The 19,045-nt window shown below is 45.7% G+C and overlaps 1 protein-coding gene across 1 annotated transcript in view; it reads left to right on the top strand.

Moving 5' to 3' along the window:
• The first annotated feature begins 1,985 nt into the window (after positions 1-1,985).
• LANCL2 (LanC like glutathione S-transferase 2) overlaps positions 1,986-19,045 on the top strand; it is a 40,374-nt gene continuing 23,314 nt past the window's right edge. Inside the window, exons 1-2 of the mRNA XM_074575642.1 lie at positions 1,986-2,965; positions 16,470-16,587. Of these exons, the coding sequence (XP_074431743.1) occupies positions 2,759-2,965; positions 16,470-16,587 (325 nt within the window). The 5' untranslated portion in view covers positions 1,986-2,758. The remainder of the gene's footprint in view (positions 2,966-16,469; positions 16,588-19,045) is intronic.

The following is a 19,045-nucleotide window of genomic DNA, read 5'->3' as shown; positions in this document are numbered from 1 at the left end:
TGAAGTGATTCTTCCTTAAAACTTACATTAGAAGTTGTCGCCTCACTCAGCCTAGTCTCCTCTTCCTCCTTTATCCATGATTCCCATTCAGGCTTTGGGAGCTCTGTGTGTATCAAGGGTAAGTGAGCAAAAAGGGGGAAGCCTAAAAGTCTTTTGAACTATGTGCCACCTGCTAAGAACAAAGGAAGACCTTGTATGCTTGAGACTAAATGTACCCCGTTGCAACAAATGTGAAGAACAGCGAACATGGAGAGAAGTGCCTCAGAAATAGGTGTTTAACAGGGTGTTAAACACAGCAGCGGGCGGATAACCAAGCAGCAGAATGATGCACAGCGCAAGAGATGCAAACCCACCACCCCAGAGGAAAAGAAGAACCTGTTCCTGCAAGGTGCCAGGGAGCACCTTCACTCTTCACCTGTAGGCCTTGAGCAGGTACCAGCTGGGATGGTCTTCCTTTTATATTCCCACCATTTTGATTCAAGAAGACTAGAAGGTGTAAGAAAAGAGAAGCCACACACATTTGTATTAAAGGCTTAATTCTGACCTTTGTTACGGGGATGTAGTTACTTGCACTGACGCAGCTGGTGTTTGCTGAAGGCAGGAAACCATTCCAGATGAAAACACGGTTTTTGCACAGTAAAATGTCTACACAGAGACAAGAGATTTTTTTAAAAAAGGTTCTGCGTTTACCCTTTCAGGCTCTGCAACACAGAACAAAAAGCTTCCCCATTAAAGAGGAAATCGTGCACAAAGTGATTTTTAAAAAATTATTACAGAACAGGATATTTTATAGATGATTGTGTAATTTTTGAGTGGATGGTTTCTTTCACTTCCAGAGCAAATAAGAGGTACCTCTTGTCGGACAAGCTGTTGGGAATTTCTGCTTTGTCATCAGATCAATTTCTAAAAATACAAAAAATGAAAACAGCACTTCCTAAAATTTAGATCTTGCCACAAGATAACGGACACGTCCCTTTTATTCACATGCATATTGCTACATCCAACCACAGACTGAAGCTGGGATAGGTGTCACCTATACTTTCTCTTACACACTGAATATGTATTTCGATAGCAATAAAATTACTCAGCACAGAGAACAAAAGATCAATAAGTCTGCACAGTGTCCAGATCTTGAATTAATAGTTTACAGTCTGGCTGACCTACAATTACTAGCAAAAAGCGATGGCATAGCTGGGAGTAAATATTTGATGGGATAATGAGGTCTCCCGTGTCTGTATTTTTACACAATGCTGTGCGCTGTTTGGCTGGATTGCAGGCTTGTTGCAAACCTGTTTCTACACAAGCCTGTTCCAGTATGCCTTACGAATTCCTGAAGGCTACGACAAATATCGGCAGCATCTGCCATCTACTTGTGAACGGAGAATATTTACCCTTGGTTACTGCACAGTGCCCCTTCACCTGCGGCTCTTCTCCTAGATTTACATGGGGGTTAAATTTATGTTGACATGGTCCGCTGGCATTCAGCCCCCCTCCCCAAGGACTGGATCCCAGACTCAGTCCCTCGATCCCCACGGGATGGGGCGGCTGCTCCTCCCGCGGCGGGGTGCGATCCCCCCTCACGCCCGGCCGATCGCGGGGTACCTCCCCGCCCGCCCGCGCCCCCCCTCCAGTGCTGGGAAGGGGGGGATTTTCGGTGTTTTTTGCCTTTTTTTAACACGTTTTAGCTTGGGGGAGCGGGCTCGCCGCAGGCAGAGCGGTGCGAGCAGCCGGCGCGCCCGCGCTAAGCCGCCGGGCCGACATGGCAACCCGGCAGCGGGACGAGGGGAGGAAGCCACCCCCCTACCTCCGCTTCTCCCCGGGGAACTGCCTCCCCTCGCCGGCGGAGGGGCGGCCGCCGCCACCTCCCCCCTCCCCGCCGGGCGGCAGCCGAGGGGCCGCCTCCCTCCCCTCAGGGCGGGCGCTGGGGCTGCGGCCACCGCCTCCCTCCCTCCCTCCTTCCCTCCCGCCGGGGCTGGCCGAGGGTCGGCGCGCCGGGCGCGGGAGCTGCCGGCGGATGAGCGCGACCCGGCGGAGGCTGCGGATGAGCCGGGGGAAGGAGCTGGTGGCGTACGGCCTGCTCCTGGGGCTATCCTTCCCCCTCCTGCTGCTGCTGCCGCTCCTCTGAGATGCGCCGGGCAGCGGCTTGTCCCCGCCACGGGGGGACGGACGGGAGGAGCCGGCGGGAGCCCCGCTCCGCCGCCCGGCGTGCGGCCGCCGGCAGCAGTAGCAGCCCGAGGGACTGAGGCCCCGGCGGGGGGCGATGAGGAGCTCGGGGGGTTTTTGCAGCCGTGCCACCCAGCCTGCAGCCCGCGCCCGGCCGCGGCCCCGGTCGCGCTCTGCTCCTGCGGCTGTGATGCCTCTGCCGCGCTCGCCGCTCCCCTTCGCCGTCTGACGGGGACGCCAGGCAAGAGCCCGCGGGGTGGCAGCTCCCCTTTCGCTTTCCCGAGTTGGGCTTCGGGGACGGGGCCGGCGGCGCCTCTTCCCTGAGGCGGCCCCGATGGGCCAGCGGCCGCGGGCACTGCCACCGCAGCCCCCTCAGCGCGGGGCCGGCGGGCCGCGCCTCGCCGCCCTCCCTGACCCAGCCCCAGCGCTGCGGGGCCGCCGCGGGTCCCCCGCCTCCACGCCCGCCGGGCGGCGGCTGTAGCGGAGGGCGGCTGCCGGCCGCGGCGCTCGCCTTGCTGCCAATCCGCCGCTCCGCGGGGCGGAGTGTGTCCCTGCCGGCTCGCCGTGCGGGGAGGCGGGCCGGGGGCCGGCTGAGATGGGAGAGAGCATGTCCAAGAGGCTGAAGCTGCAGCTGGGCGGCGAGGCGGAGATGGAGGAGCGGGCTTTTCCCAACCCCTACCCCGACTACCAGCCCCAGGCAGCCGGAGCCGCCGCCGCCGCCCCCAGCGTGGCGGACACCCTGCGGGACAAGTCGCCGCTGCCGGCGGAGGAGGAGCCCCTCCCCTTCGGCGCCGATGGGAAGGTGAGTCCCGGGCCTCCGGCGGGGCCCCGGGAGTGACGGGGTGGGCCTGCGGCCTGTCCGAGCCGCTGCGGAGAGCCGCGCCGCCCCTGCCCGCCGGCCGGGCTCGGGGCGGGCCGCCGGGCCGATTCCCCGCGGGCGGCGTGGCGGAGGCGGCGGCCTGGAGGGCTGCCGAGGGGAGAGGCCGGAGGCGGGCCGAGCTGAGGGAAGGCGCCGGAGCTCAGCTCAGCTCAGCCCGGCCCCACGGCTCGGAGTCGGTGGAAGTGCCCGCCATAAGCTGTTTATTTCCCCCCTGAATGGGAGGGCCTGGAGGCAGCGCTGCGGTTCTGTCCCGCCCCGTACAAGTTGGCTGGCTTTCACCAAAGAAAGCAGACAGGGAAGGGAAAAGATGAGCGCCCATCTAGAAAAGACGAGTTTCTGCTCAGGTGACAGCAACGCTTAGGCTTTAGGTGATGCTGGACTGTCGGAGGCGTGTGTTTACTGACATCCCTACGTCTATGGATTCAGGTGCATCATGATAGGCAGCTGTCAGTCGGTTTGGGCCAGCGGAAGGTCTGTCTGGTAGGCTTGGTCACACCATGTTCACAGTCCTTCCCGCTTCGCTTATCTCCTCCACACCATGCTGCTGGTTGGGCAGCTATGTGCATTTTAGGCTTTAAGCACAGAAGCTGCTCAGGCCTGTTACCAGGCAGGCGGGCTTAATCTGCAGAATGAGTGCCAGAATGTGGAGCTTCTGTCATTTTAGCCCCTGAGCAGCCTCATTTTTCAATACTGTGCTGCTTCGTCATCTTTTGGATGAAAAGCACTGCGCGGTGACATTGCAAGAAGCACGAATGCGGTGGGTGGGAAGCTAACTTTCCTAACTCACTCCACTGTGGATAAAGGAGAGCCTTTAATCTCAGCTCTGTATTTTCCTGCTTGTGATGATCAGGGATTACTTTGATTTACTGATAGGGTGGGACAAGGATGGTGATGCCCAGCAGCAGGAGCAGCATTCTTCCTGACCATCGTAAGAATGAGCAGGACAGCATCAGCTCACCATCAGTCCGAGGCAATGAAAGGTCTCACTAGTTTTTGCAGCTGAGGTTTATGAAGTTGTGCATGGCTAGGCAGAGCTCACAGAAGAGAATACTTTGGGGGATTGGTGTCTTACTGCGACAGCTAATTGCAACTGTCAAAAGGAGAAGTTGGCATGTGAAAAGTGTTAAAAAGCAAGGGTAGGTTTGGAAGTGAAATCTGCTTTGTTTTTGCAAAAATCCATGTGAGTATGCTCAGTGCTGGTAAAGGTAATTTTTTTGTGTGAAAGAGAACGGTGATTTCTTTGTTCTTTCGTATCTGGCTCAGTATGTAAAAAAACATCTAAGTATGATGAGTTGAATTATGAAGGCAGAGATGGCAGAACAGCTATAGCTATATATTGTGGTTAAGTTAGTAAAAAAACATACCAAGAGCTTTTGTCTAAGGCCTTCTGTAGGCCAGTCATCCTTTTGTACCTGCTTTAGATCCCACACTTCATGTCTGTTTTTTTAGAGAGAAACTAAGCCATTTACTGCTGATCTAGGTTCACTGCAGCTTTCCAAAGTGAGAACTGATATCAGAGGAAGGTGAACCTTTTTTTCCTTTTTTTTTTTTTTTTTAAAAAGAATACTAGCCATATTGCAGAACAGTTCACCTTTAATTTACTTCAGATTTAATCTTTGACTGAATACAAATTCGGAGACGTTCTTCTGTGGCAGAGCTGAAATGAGTTAGTTGAGAATTTCTAGCCCTGTATTCACATTAGGAATGTCTGCTGTAGATGAGTATGCTATTTTACAGTGGGTGCAAATGTTTTTTCACAGCATCACTGGTAGGTGACATTCCTTGTTGCTGGGTGTCAGTTGGCAGCTATTTGTGCAGCTTTGTTCAGAAAATATCTTTGAGCACCTGTGTAGCTGTGTATTTGATAATAGGTGCTATCTGGGCTTTGTTATGTTCAAAAGCATGAAGCTCCTCTGGAAAAAAAAATCACTTTAATGCAGTACGGAAGGTGCTGTAACTACAGGAACTTTCAGTAGTCTTTGAATCTTTTCAGCTCTGTGCATTTCATAGGAGAAGGCAGGTGCGAGTGTGCATTTTCTTTTGTTTCTGCATCTGCAAAATCTGAGGAATTGTCCTACATATTTCTGGACTAGAACATAGCTATAAGTATATTTATATGTATTTATATTCTTTGCAGCATTTGCATATTGTCAGTCCTAGTGCTATCCTTATCTTCATGAGCCTTCCTGATGAGTATTTTGGGGTGCTGTTGTTCTTGTTTGTGGGTTTTTCTCTGTGGGTTTTTTTTTTCACATTTAATAGGCTCCAGTCCCATCAGAGAAATGTCTTTGCCTGACTGAAGCCCCAGTGAAGACCAAAGGAATTTAGGCAGGTTAGGCAGTCTGTTCTGTAAACCGCTGTCCACAATACACAAGTTTCCTAAAAATGAGAGAAGCTTTCAGAAGCCCTCAGTGCCCTGCATAAATTCTTCCTCCCGTCTACTGCTGTGTGGAGTGGGGAGCACTGAGTGACTCACGTAATGACAGCTAGAGGTGTGCGGGGCCCTGCTGTTGTCATGGAAGGCAATGCATTATTAATCCCTCCATTTGATTTCATAAGCTGCCACGATTGCCATCTAAAATTCATCCGGCTGATAAAAGGACAAGAAGCTCTTCAAGTCATTGCCTGAAATGTGAGACAATTGGGGCGAAGTGCTGCGTATGGAAGCGTGTGCTTGTATGCATAAGTTACAGTTCAGGAAGCCAGAAGGTATGGGAGCAGGAGAAGAGAAAACAAACTTTGGGGCTGCTGCTGTGCCTTAAAAATAGTGACAGTAAACACTGCAGTTGTATAGGTAGGCTCTGCTCATGTAGTTGAAATCCACTTTTTCTTAACTAGATTTCTTCACCATGAAACTATTGTGAACTTGAATTGCCTCTGTAATTTTTCTGAGAAAGCTGAAGGTAATAATTGCTCAGGCAGCATTAATTCCAGATTAATAAGAAACATAATTTTAAATCTAAGTCTTTGTTTAAAAAATGATGAATCTTTCAATTAAATATATATCCTGTAGCCTTTTTCCTTTTGATGTGGATCCCATAGTGCTACCTTAGCCTGAAGAAGTACCTGTAGATGTTATCTGAAAGTGGTCCAAAAGTTTTCAAAATGGAAACGTAAATGGTCAGGGAGGCAGAGAAATGAATAGACAGCTATAGACTCAGAACAAAGCATATTCCCTAGTTCATGGGAAAATCAGTTTGTCTGTTAGGTTTCATTTAATTTTGTCTACTGGGGAAAGTGTTGATATTTGAAAAGCAGATGTTCTTCTGACAGTTTCCCCTGCATTGTAGGCAACTCTGGTTATAAACTCACCTGTTCTTAAATGTGGCAGTGTCAGGCTATGGGCCTGTGCAGGTTGGTGACTGAAGAGTAACTCATCTGAGCAGTATTGTGCTTTGCTTTCCCACCTGGACTGGAGCAGAGGCAACTTATAGCTGCAATTAATGTCAAGACTCATTGGCATTGTGTTGCCCATTACCTGTGGGTGGGGGACTGAGAATGCGAAGGTCTGAGCAGGCTTGGATAAAGCAGGGGCAGCCAGTTGTCCTGGTTCAGAAACTGTTTATCAAAACCTTTGTGTGATAGAGAGCTACAAGGCTGTAATGTATTTCCTGGGGAAAAAAAAGGTGAGGAGAGCTTGCTGGTAAGGGGTGGTGATGGCTTGCTCAAGGACCTGGCTCCGTGGGTGACCCACCAGTATCAACCTCAGATTGCCCACCATCCTTGGAACCCCCACAGCTCTGTGGCTGCATCCACAGCATAGTCGGGTGAGATTTGGGAGCCACCTTCACGCCAGTGACTTGTGAACCAAAGGCAGGCTGATTTTACCTGCTCATCCAGGGGAAGGTGTAAGCAATCCCGTGCCTATGCAACCTGATGTGGATTTTGCGTGCTTGCAAGAAGAGCAACCCTGGCATCAAGACATTATCACATCCCAACCCCAGCACTGAAATTGGATTTGAACTATATGATAGGTCACTAGGATGCCCAAACAGTGACTTCTTTTTTGGGCCAATTCTTTCTTGGTAATTTTTTTCTGACTTGCCATGATGTTTTAAGAATATTAGTAGAAGGTTGTGTGTTCTGACAAATGTATACGATGTACTTAATTAGGCTTTGCAGGGGACACCTTGTAGGGAACCTGTTAAAAAGCTAATGATGCTATTGGCAAAGATTATCATGTAATGGGGATATAGAATATTTACTTAGATTATCTTTTGGGTGATATAGTGATGTTTAGTTTCCTGTTGTTTTCTCAGTCTCCTGTTAGTTCTGATAATTCCTTTATGTTGCTTTTCAGTCTCCTTCCTCTTTTAAAATATGCAGAAAAAATAATAATATCTAAAGTTCTTAATCATTGCCTCATTTTTCCTTCCCTTCCTTGGGGCATTTTTTTATACTTACTGGATTGTCTCACTGGGCATTTTAGTTGTCTCGCTGAGAGCAGCAAGCTCTCTCTGTTCTGGGACTGATGTGCAACCACTTACACTAACGGGAATCATATCACTCATTGCACTGGAGACAAAACTGAACCTCTAGAGCCAGTAAATGTATCATCTTCCCACTTTTTTTTTTGCTGGAGCTGTGGGATGGGTAGCTGCATTTCTTGAGATTGCCACTTTTTTGGCCATTTCGTGGCACCCCATTTCAGATTTGTTCTATTTAGTAGAGAGGGGATTCTGTGTACTGCAAATCATGTTTCTGTTGAAGAAAAGTTTGTTTTGCTTTTTGTGAGTCTTGGTCAAAACTGAGAATCATTTTACTGAACTTCACCGTGTATTACTAACTCATGGCAGTCAGTGTATACAGTCTAAGAGAAAAAGCTGCTGCTTCTTTCCTACACTGCACGTCAGCATCACTTAGTGCTTTTCTGATGCTTTTATATCAAAAGCCTCTCCTGTTAATCCTGTTTGGCTTTAGTCATCCAGTTCTGAATGAAGATACTTTTTATAATGAAAACCCAAATTCTGATTAAATTTTCTCATGTCCATCCACTCCGCCACTTTCTAGTTTCATCTTGCAGACCTGTGTGTTAATGAGTTGTTACTCTGGCTAGTTGCATGGGAAAGTGCAATAACACATACTCGTTTTCTGGTGGAAATAAATGATATTTGGGGTCTAACTGCACAACACTGATAATGCTGTCAAGTTCAATATGTGGAATATACCTGCTCTCTGTGCATCAAAATAATTTTGACAGTATTGGTCGAGGCTTTAGCTTTTTTCTTACAACCTTAAGGTGTCCCAGCTAGGGCGGAGACCTTTGTGTAGTGGGTGAATTTAAATCCTACTCACAACAGACTTTGATTTTCTTAGTTTTCAAAAAGTAGCATGCTGGTGTTAGGCTACTGGGATGACCAGTGATTTTCAGTATTGCTCTTTTGCCTTACCAGCCTCCCATTTCCCAAACATAGGATCAGTTTGGGAAATGTTCTTCAGTGTCTGTTGTGTTTATTTTTGTTGTGTTTATTTTTGTTATCAGATTAAGCTTTTTGATGATTCTTTATGATGATCTAAATCTTCAGGCTTTGGGGTTTTTGCAGCCTAATCATCAATGAGACAAATAGTTCCTTTTACACACAAATGCATTAGAGGCACAGTCTCATTATTTCTTACATGCTTTAAACAATTCTTTCTGTTACTTGAATGAATTGCCTTTTGATGCTGTTTTTCACGCCCTCATCTCTTCTGAGGTAGGGTGATGTCTGCATTTAAAGCCTATTCCTAAACTGGCATTTCTAACAGTGTAGTAGTTTGCCTACACCTATTGATTTCTCTCTCCTCCTTTCCCTCCCTTCTCCCTTTTTTTCCCTTCTTTTTCTTTTTTCTTCTTTTTTTTTTTTTTCCTTTTTTTCCCCACCGTCACATGTATGGCACTAGGTGCCAGATCACTGAAAAACAGATCACTGTAGAGCAATGTGTTCTACAGGCAGCAGTGTTTCAAATCACTTATTAAGCATGTGATTTTGCAGAACTGGCATTGGTTTCTGGAAGGACCTAACTGAGTAGTAGCAGAGAGCTGTGTTAAACTGTTTCAGAGGCTGGGTGATGAGGTTTCTTAGTATCTGGTATTTTCAGAGAAGAAAAAAACCAAACCTGTTCTTGGAGCTGTAAGAGTCTTTTGATTTAGGTAAAAACAAAGTAAAACTTGTGGGTTTTTGTACAAAAAGGCAGGTCGCTTCCCAGGTCACCGCACGTGAGATCCTACTGCCATTCCTTTTGGTCTGCTCTTGCAGGAGCTCTGTGGAGGTGAGTGTGAGACCTCATTCTGCTTCAATAAACCCGTGCCACAGTGCGTGGGTGTGAAACCTGGCTCCCTTACAGTCAGTGGCAAAGTTCCCAATGTTTTCAGTACGGCCAGGATTTCTCGTTTCAGTAGAGCTGTGAGTCGTCCCCCACACCGTTCTCCCTTACCAGTGTCTGTCGTGTTCCTCGTGCAGTCTTCTATGGAAGTTTGGTTTTTGAGTGAGTCCTTGCTGCAGTGCCAGCTTGAGCTGTATTTTCTTTTCTGTGAAATGCACTTTGGCTGAAAGAAAACCCAGCATCGTGTTATGTCTCATGTTCTACGCATCACCAACAATAAAGTCACTTTTCTCTGAAGTATCTCTTAACCTGATTCCAACTGAGATGAGATGAAATTAAAGTGTATTGTGCTTGTTCGATAGGTAGCACTGTGCCACCACCTTGCTGCTTCTGCAGAATCAATTGCTTCCTTCTCCAGTATAGTTTTGCACATAGCGTCAGTCCCCCAAAAGCTGATAAAGTAAAATAGGGTTAATAACGAGATGGTTGTTTTTGGAGCTGGTGGCAGCAGGAAAGGCTGATATGTTGGCAACTTGTGAAGAAGCTGAGATCAGGTCTCCGTTGTCCTGCTGTGGGTCTGCACAAGTTATTTGGCATAGATGCGTCACGGTGCAAATAAATGCTGAGGGGTGTTTTTGAAAAACACTTCAGTATCTAAATGTCTTTGACAAAGGCAAATGACGTAACTCATTCTGTGTCTGTCAAACCAGAGTATTACTTCTAACCACAAAAATAGTGCCATGAGGTCTCACAGTTGCGTTGTCAGACTTACGTAAGCAGTGTGATATCTAGTCCAAATGCGCATGCAAGACTTTAAGGTACAGACTTCTCTTACCTACCAGAAATCATGATATAAAACACATATATAGCAGCTGCTTATTGCCTCGTCTGCTCTTGGTGCTGGTTTGTTTTAAAGCCATGTCTGTAAAGCTGGATATGGCTGTAATGGAGAAGTAGGTCAGTAAGAATTGGTATGTTGCGGTAATATCAGCTGCAAGTGAAATGTGTGTTTCTTTTAGGAGATTTTTATTTGCATCACAGTGTAGTTTTAATGTGTGTGTGTAGTTTTAGTGCTGGGTTTACAAAAGAAGATTATTTAAGTTCTTTTTAGGAACCTTACAAATGAAATAAAATGGGTAGGGGAAACAGGTATTGCTGACAAGGGCAGCATAATTTTGACACCATGTCATTAGTGCCAAAAGTGAATGATGTTACATAGCCACTTCCTTAGATTTTTTGTTGGCTTTGGATTGGAGTGTAGCATTGCATACTGCCTCGCTGCAGTGGAAAAAGTTACATGAATCCAAAAAATCACAAAACAATTAATTTGCAAAACCAACATATTTGTATTTTTCTGCACTACTTTTGTTTCATGCTGTTAACGAGCCTTTCTTGTTACTATAATCAATATAGTGCAGGGTTCTGTTGGTTGTAATGGGGAAGGAGCTCTCATTTTTTGTGTTTTGCCAATGTAAAACTTGAGCAGTGGTTGGGATGACAGTGTTTGTTCTTCCTGCAGCAGCAGAGGAGTAATGCAGCAGTCGGATTCCTGGAGAGAGCCTTTTTTAGGTAGATACTCTTCAGCTCCTGTCATCACTCAGTCTGTTGTGAACCGGGAGTAAATGTGATACTGCATATCATCATAGAATCATAGAATGGTTTGGGTTGGAAGGGACCTTAAAGATCATCTAGTTCCAAGCCCCCTGCCATGGGCAGGGACACCTCCCACTAGACATTCTGACTGCAAGTAACAATCCACGTGACAAACCGAACATTTGTCTTTGCAGGGTGTTTTCCCTTGTAAACTGGATTTTGTTTACGAGGGATGGGGTTGTCTTGAGTTATCCAAGGCTTTCAAGCTTTTGTGGGTGAAAGAGTTTACAACAGTCTCAATTTAAACAGACAGTTTCTTGGCGAAATGTTAAGAGGAACTTTCTTGTCTTTAAACATGAATTAAAATATGCAAAATGCAAAATATTGTCTTAGTAAATGTCTTAGTGAGATGAAGTAGGTCAATGTGACAACAGATGGATCCTCTGGTCCAGACATCAGAGGTTACACGTCAGGATTGTTGGATCACAGCCTGTGGTTATTCTGCTGTCCTTGTCCATAGCAGGCATGTTGATCTACAGCCACCCCGTCTCTGAGGGTCTTCTTGGCAGTTGGTGAGGCTCAGTTTTTTCTTTGGGTGTCCCTGAGCTTGAACTTCTGGCAGAGATCTCTGAATGCAGAACCAGGAATTCTTACAATATGTTGTTTTCAGGAGCACTCGAGTTGTTGACTACACCATACAGATGTGTTGGCCCATTGTTTCTTGGTCAGAGGTCAGGCTTCCTGGTTTTTGTTTGTCCCTTCAGGAATAAAAAGAGTCACCTGCAGAAAAGGCTGAATGCCAGCTGGAATAATCCTCATGATGGATGGATGCCATGGATGGATGGATGGATGGATGGATGCCCTCATCAAGGGCAAATCATGCCTGACCAATCTGATAGCTTTCTATGATGTTATAACGGGTTGGCTGGATGAGGGGAGAGCCGTAGATGTCATCTACCTTGACCTTAGCAAGGCTTTTGACACTGTCTCCCATAACATCCTCATTAGGAAGCTGAGGAAGTATGGGCTAGACGAGGTGACAGTGAGGTGGATCGAGAGCTGGCTGAGTGACAGAACTCAGAGGGTTGTGATCAGCAGCACAGAGTCCAGTTGGAGGCCTGTAACGAGTGGTGTCCCTCAGGGGTCAATACTTGGACCAATTTTGTTCAATATATTCATTAATGACCTAGATGAGGGGACCGAGTGTATCCTCAGCAAGTTTGCTGATGATACCAAGCTGGGAGGGGTGGCCGACACTCCAGAGGGCCGTGCTGCCATCCAGCGTGACCTGGACAGGCTGGAGAGCTGGGCAGAGAAGAACCTAATGAGGTTCAACAAAAGCAAGTGTAGGGTCCTGCACCTGGGAAGGAAGAATGCCAAACACCAGTATATGTTAGGGGCGGACATGCTGGGAAGCAGCTCTGAGGAGAAGGACCTGGGGGTCCTGGTAGACAGCAAATTATCCATGAGCCAGCAGTGTGCCCTTGTCGCCAAGAAGGCCAATGGCATCCTGGGCTGCATAGGGAAGAGTGTGGCCAGTAGGTCGAGGGAGGTCATTCTCCCCCTCTACTCTGCACTGGTGAGGCCACAACTGGAGTACTGTGTCCAGTTTTGGGCTCCCCAGTTCAAGAGGGACAGGGAACTACTGGAGCGAGTCCAGCGTAGGGCAACCAAGATGATTATGGGACTGGAGCACCTCCCTTATGAGGAAAGGCTGAAAGAGCTGGGACTCTTTAGCCTGGAGAAGAGAAGGTTGAGGGGGGACCTTATTAATGTTTACAAGTACCTAAAGGGTGGGTTTAAGGAGGACGGAGCCAGGCTCTTTTCAATGGTTCCCAGCGACAGGACAAGGGGCAATGGGCACAAGCTAGAACATAGGAAGTTCCGTTCAAATACATGGAAAAACTTCTTTACAGTGAGGGTGACAGAGCACTGGAACAGGCTGCCCAGGGAGGTTGTGGAGTCCCCTTCTCTGGAGATTTTCAAGACCCGCCTGGATGCAGCCCTGAGGGATGTGCTTTAGGCAATCCTGCTCTAGCAGGGGAGTTGGACTAGATGATCTCTAGAGGTCCCTTCCAACTCTGAAGATTCCGTGATTCCGTGAAATTAATACACTTCTCGTGAAAATCAATTGTGCTCAACAGGAATTAACGTGCTTTATGCTCAGCTGTAATGCTGCCATAAGATTCCTTGAAGGAGGTTTATAAATCTTCTAAAGCCACCTTCCAACATTCATTTCTTTATGTAATTAAGTTATTCTTGTGCATGTAAGCATCTGTTATAAGCTTATAGTGGAATCTTATCAAATGAATAGTGCTCGGTTGTGAAAGCTTCGGAGCAAATGGAAAAAAAATAGGCAGTGGTGGAGGAATAGGTAGCTGAGGAAAACTTTGTTGCCACTCATAACCTATTCACACTGGTGTAAGCTTGGGAGTAGCTTTGTTTGGGCTGACAAATAATTTTAATAATAATTTAAAAATCCTTTTCTATATGCTTTTACAAGCACTGAATCAAGATAGGTAAGTTACAATTCCCATCTTAAAGAGAGGGATATGCCAACCTTAGGTGAATTATTTGTATGGGACCGAGGTTTCAAAGCAGAAGCTAAGTGTCTTGATGTCCTAGTACTCCCTTCCTGCCTCTAAAGTAATTTGATCTGGTGTTTGATAAAAAAATGTCTGGATTTGGTAACAGCAGAGGTATTGTCAGAACAAAAAGATAACCAGCCTGCTTGTGGTGTGCAGTAGCTAAATAAACCAGGAGGCTGAAACCTTAGTTCACTCTTGTCAGATAAGCTGAGCTCTATGCCTGGATGCATCCGCGTGGGTATCCTCATGCTGTTTCACCATATGCCTTAGCCTTGGCATAGTTGTCTTTTGAAAGAGAGAAGCCCTGCCCTTCGGAAAGGTTTTGCTGTGTGTTGAGACTTCACTGAATTAGTCAAAAGGGTGTGTGGGGGGGTGTTGTGTGTGCATGGTGCAGTTTCTTAACAAAAAGGTGCTTAACGCTATATTAAGGCCAAAGAGTAATAGACATCAGGTGCTTGCTGTGTTTGGTTGCTATTTCTAGAGTTACTGGAGAAGGTTAAGAGGGCTCTACCTCCTTCCCAGAGTGGTACACATGCGACATGAGATAAAATGCCACAAATTCCTTCTCCCTCCTTATCCTACCATCATAAAATAGATTTGAACTGTTGACCCTGGATAATTCTGGTGTGTCAGAGGACTTGTGTTAATTCCTATTACCTTTCTGATTTCTGAATGTGTTGAATGGATGTTTGAATTCACTGATATGTATTTGAATTTTCGCTATGAACAAGAGTACAAAGTGTGGTGTATTTTGAGTAATCAGTTGCATGGTGGCATCCAGGACCAGTCACTTAGCTGAATCCCTTTTGAGATGTCTTGTAATCAAATGAGAACGAACCTTCCTAATGAACTAATTTCTCCTTCTCCAGTAAAAAAAACAAAACATAAATGTAGATGTGTTTAACATCAAACTAAGCCTTCACTGATCTGATTTGTTCCAGATGTTATTTGATGTTATTTGGGAAGCAAGAGGTGGAAGGAGATCAAGCACTGTTTAGAAAACAGTAGCTTATTCTCAGTGTAAGCTGACAAGTAGCCAAATTGCATAATGCCATTTTTCTGATGACCACTGTGTTGTGGCTCTTGGTTTGCGAGGTGGGGAAGCTCTGTTGGCTTCCATGTTCACAGAATCATAGAATGGTTTGGGTTGGAAGGGACCATCCAGTTTCAACTCCCCTGCCATGGGCAGGGACACCTTCCACTAGACCAGGTTTCTCAAGGCCCCATCCAACCTGCCCTTGAACACTTCCAGGGATGGGGCAGCCACAGCTTCTCTGGGCAACCTGTTCCAGTGTCTCGCCACCCTCACAGTAAATAATTTCTTCCTAATAGCTAACCTAAATCTACTCTCTTTCCGTTTAAAACCGTTACTCCTGTTCCTAGAGAGTTTCTCATCTGACTGTTCCTGGATAACTAGGATGTGGGTGGCCAGTGATGTGTGCTTTCTGTAAATGATGGAAAACACATTCAGGAAATATTTTTGGGTGGCACAAGGTTTATGTACATCACTATTTTGTCAGGGTGATGCAATTATCTGATAATGAAAAAGCTTTTCCTATAGCCCAGGAAAGAAAGAGTTTTTTTGTTTCTTCTTCTTTAGCTCTGTAGTAGATAAATTGTGGTATAAGTAAGCCTAGCCCTTAACCTCTATTTAAATTTATAAAATAGTTTTTAATAAATGTGTTAATAGGAAAAGCTGATCAATAAGTGATACTGTTTAATAAAAAAAAATAATTTTTGATTGTCATTCCTGATGCTCCCACTCAAATGTAGAATCATCTTGTGAAGGGACTTCATGAATACTCTTTTCCCATGAAGTTAATAGGGCAATAAAGTATAGTTAATTGACTATTTCCATGTTCCATAGGCTTAAGAGAGTAATCGGTAATGTATCTTCCCATACAGTATACTTAATGAGAGAGAAATGTTGGCAAGAGTAAAGTGTCCTCTGTTACATTTCATATATAGCATCTGTGTAAGCTTTTGTTGGTCAAAAGTAAAAGCAAGCAATGTGTAAAATCAAAGATTTGTTTCTTCACCTTCATGAGTGAGCTTAAGCTGCCAAGCTGCTTTAACTCATCCTCTTTTGTCTAGTTCTCTCTTTCAGGTAGTTGTTCTTCAATACGTCACTGCATTTAACAACCTCCTCTCATGATAAAGCATGTCAATCCTAATACTGTTTTAGGGACAGGAAAGAGCAAAAAGCAGGAGGAAGGGCATTTATGTGACTTGTCTTCAGTGTGGCAATCACAAGCTGGGACAGCAAAAAAAGTCTTGGATTTAAGAAGGAGATGTGAATACATCATGGCTGATGTGATTCAGCACATCTTTAAAGATGATGGCCTGACTTGGACTTGGTTTTCTCATATATGAGCATTTATTTTCCTTTAGCTATTTCCTGCTCCATAGTGTCACAAAGAACGTGCAGGGACCTTGTGATGAGAGCAAGCACCTATAACAGGGGGCTTGTACGTTCACTGTGTTGTGTTCATCCATAACGTGGTTTTGGTACCAGGACCCTAGATGGAGTACTGGCCCGTGGAGCAGCAGCAGGTGGTTGTATTCTGTTTGCTACTATTTACCTTTTACTCAGCTCAGAGAAGCTCTGCTTACTGTATTAGAAGCCTGAGATAAGAGGCAGCATATAATTGCATACTGTCGCAGTGTCCATAGCTGCTCTTCATGTGACTTTAAAGCATCCCCAGATAATTTCTGTCTAATGTAGATACTAGTAACTTACTCTAATGTGTAATCAGAACGCGTTATGCGGGACACACTTAAAATGAAGCACCTTGACACTGCTGATTGCTGTATTCCCTAGTTATTTTTTCTTTGATTGGTTGTGGTTTTTTTTCCCAAATGAGTAAGCGGAGCAGACAGTTTTCATTCTTGGATTCTTTCCTTTTCTGACTCGCTCCCTTTCTCTTGTCTCCTGTTTTCAGGTCAGTGCTCGGTTCTCAAAACGGATCCAGGCAAAAATCAAGGACCTTCTGCAACAAATGGAGGAAGGGCTGAAGACGGCAGATCCACATGACTGCTCTGCCTATACTGGCTGGACTGGTGAGAAAGCTAGAATTTGAATGAAGTGTGTTTTTTAAATGACGTAATTGGGTTTATTCATAGGAGGAGGTCCTGATATTCTCAGAGGACTGGCAGAAATCCTCTGATACAGGGATTTGTGTGAGTTGGTTTCTTTTAACCCTGGACCCTTGGTCATTACTGTCTGGAATGACTTCCGTTGACTTCAGCAGACAAAGTTACAGAGAGATAATTGGATTTTGTGTATGGAGATCTTTGTCTTGCAAAAGGAATGGATTTTCTAAGGCTGCTCTTTCTTTCTGCTTACCTCTTGTTTCTTTAAAGTTTTCTTAAAATGAGTTATTTTCACCTTTTTCTGTTCAACTGACTATTAGTTAGCAGTTGTCTAATGCTAACAACCTCTTCTAATCATTGCGGGGGGTAGGTAGTGGGGGGGCTGTTCTGTGCCCTGGAGCTTGCAGCCTTAAAATCTGGAATATGGATAGTTTGGCTGTGCTTGTTCTGTCTGTACAGAAATGGTAAAAGAACGTGTGAGGAGGGGGGAGTATGGAGGTGGGGTTGCAAGACTGTGAAGTTCCTGAAGATAAAAAGGCCTGTGTGAGCGCCGGTTATTGCTAGGCACCATTGTTCCTTTAGTGTTGCATCACTGATGCTGTCCAAATGTGAATGAGCCCTTCTGATCCTTTAGGCAGAGCCTGCAGTTGTCAAGCCTGATGCGGCCACTGCTCTTCAAGCTGCCAACACGCTTTCCTGTCTAGGCCTCTTAAGTGCCACTTTGCTATTACAATGGCATATTCTATTCCTGCTCTGTTTAGCTCACGCTTCAGGCATACTTATGCTTTTAGCACAGCATATTTGAAATGTGCCCTGAGGACATCTGTTCTTTTATCTTCGTGTCGTGAGGGGGAACAGCTTGGAAAAACTCTCCAGGCTTTGCCCGTGCTCAGGCTTAATTCTGGCAATGAAAGGGTAAAACTTCATTGCTTTCTTCTTGATGTTTCTGTACAGATGGTGCTGTGGGTGGATGGGTGGGGAAGTTTTAGACAACTCAGACTTAAACAGTAGATGTGTTTCAAGGTCTGAAAGTGAGTGGCTGCTAAGTGAGTGCAGAAGATCTCCAGTGGTGGGCTTTCTCGCACTGACATTACAAAACGGCTCCCGGGAGCTGTGTTCTGACACTGACTGACAACTGAAGTTACGGCTGATAAATCAGAGCATGCTGAAAATGAGTCATAAGCTAAAAGTAACACAGCCATGATTAGCTGAAACGAGAAGATAGATGAACAAGTGACTCAGTCTAATGAGAGTGGGGTTTTTCCATCCTCTAGCAGGATCGCCAGCTACATTGGTTCCAAGTTATAAACTTCTTTCAAGGCTCCTGTGGAAATGACTCTGAATAAAAATATATAAATGACCTGGCTTTTAAAATACTTGGTGCAAATACTTTCTCCCCGAACTTGCTCCATGCACCATTTTGCTAGTGTGCAAATCAGAAGGTAAAAGCAATGCTGAAAACAAGTGCCCTATTTGTTACGTACCCAGTCTAGACAAATCTTTTTGGCAGTGCAGTCCTGAGCTTGTGCTTTGTGAAACTTCTTTAAAATCTTGCAACACATACTGTTTGCATGTAACAATCACAGGACTCATGTTAGAGTCCATCTTGCTTATACAAGTGTTCTTTTATGTGCCAGACATCCTCGAGGAGCCATTTTAAGGGTGTCGAAAAAGGAAGGATTGGATAAACTGGGCCTCACGGCTGCTTTTCTGATCATCCTTTGATCAAGCCCGGATATCTACACGTTTGCTGCAACATAAAAAAGGTTACAGAAATCCCAGTAAATAGCCCGCAAGTTTCTGTGCTGCTGAATTGGGCTAACCAATCTCTGCAGCTCTCCTCTTGGCCTCGTCTAGAGATGGATGGCCTTTTCAAAGCCAGACCGGAGAACATCTGAGGATGTACCAGCACTCTTGTGGCGCTGCTGTTCTTGTACTCCTCGGGTAACCTCTCTGTGGAGCTCAGTGGGTCTTGCGTGGACTCGGCTTTAGTTGTGGTTCAGGAGAGAGCTCTTCCTGTTCAGAAACCAGTTTGAGATGCCCTATGGTCTGGAGGTAAACGTTTTGCTTCTGTACCTTTGTGCTGGAAATTGGCCAACAGACATCCACCGGGAGGGATTTGTTTCCCTTTCTTCAGTCTACATTGTTGCAATTTTTAAGGTTCGGGTTTGTTTTGTTTTAATGTAAAACTATGTAATGAGTTTAATGGAGTGAAGCTTGATATTACCTTCCGGCATTCTCTGAGGACTTGTTTGCTTTCTGGCTTTTACAAACCAGCTTAATTTGTAGAAGCTCATAATCTTGTTGTGAAGTACATTTAAGGGTTATAAAGGACTTGGCAAGTTGAATGCAAAAACTCCTCAAAAAATCCTTTTACAAATCAAATGGAAAATAACTCACTTCTTGCATGGAATAGATGAGTATT

Source organism: Larus michahellis, chromosome 2, assembly GCF_964199755.1.
Source record: "Larus michahellis chromosome 2, bLarMic1.1, whole genome shotgun sequence".
NCBI lineage: Eukaryota > Metazoa > Chordata > Aves > Charadriiformes > Laridae > Larus > Larus michahellis.
This window is presented reverse-complemented; position numbering and strand designations above follow the sequence as displayed.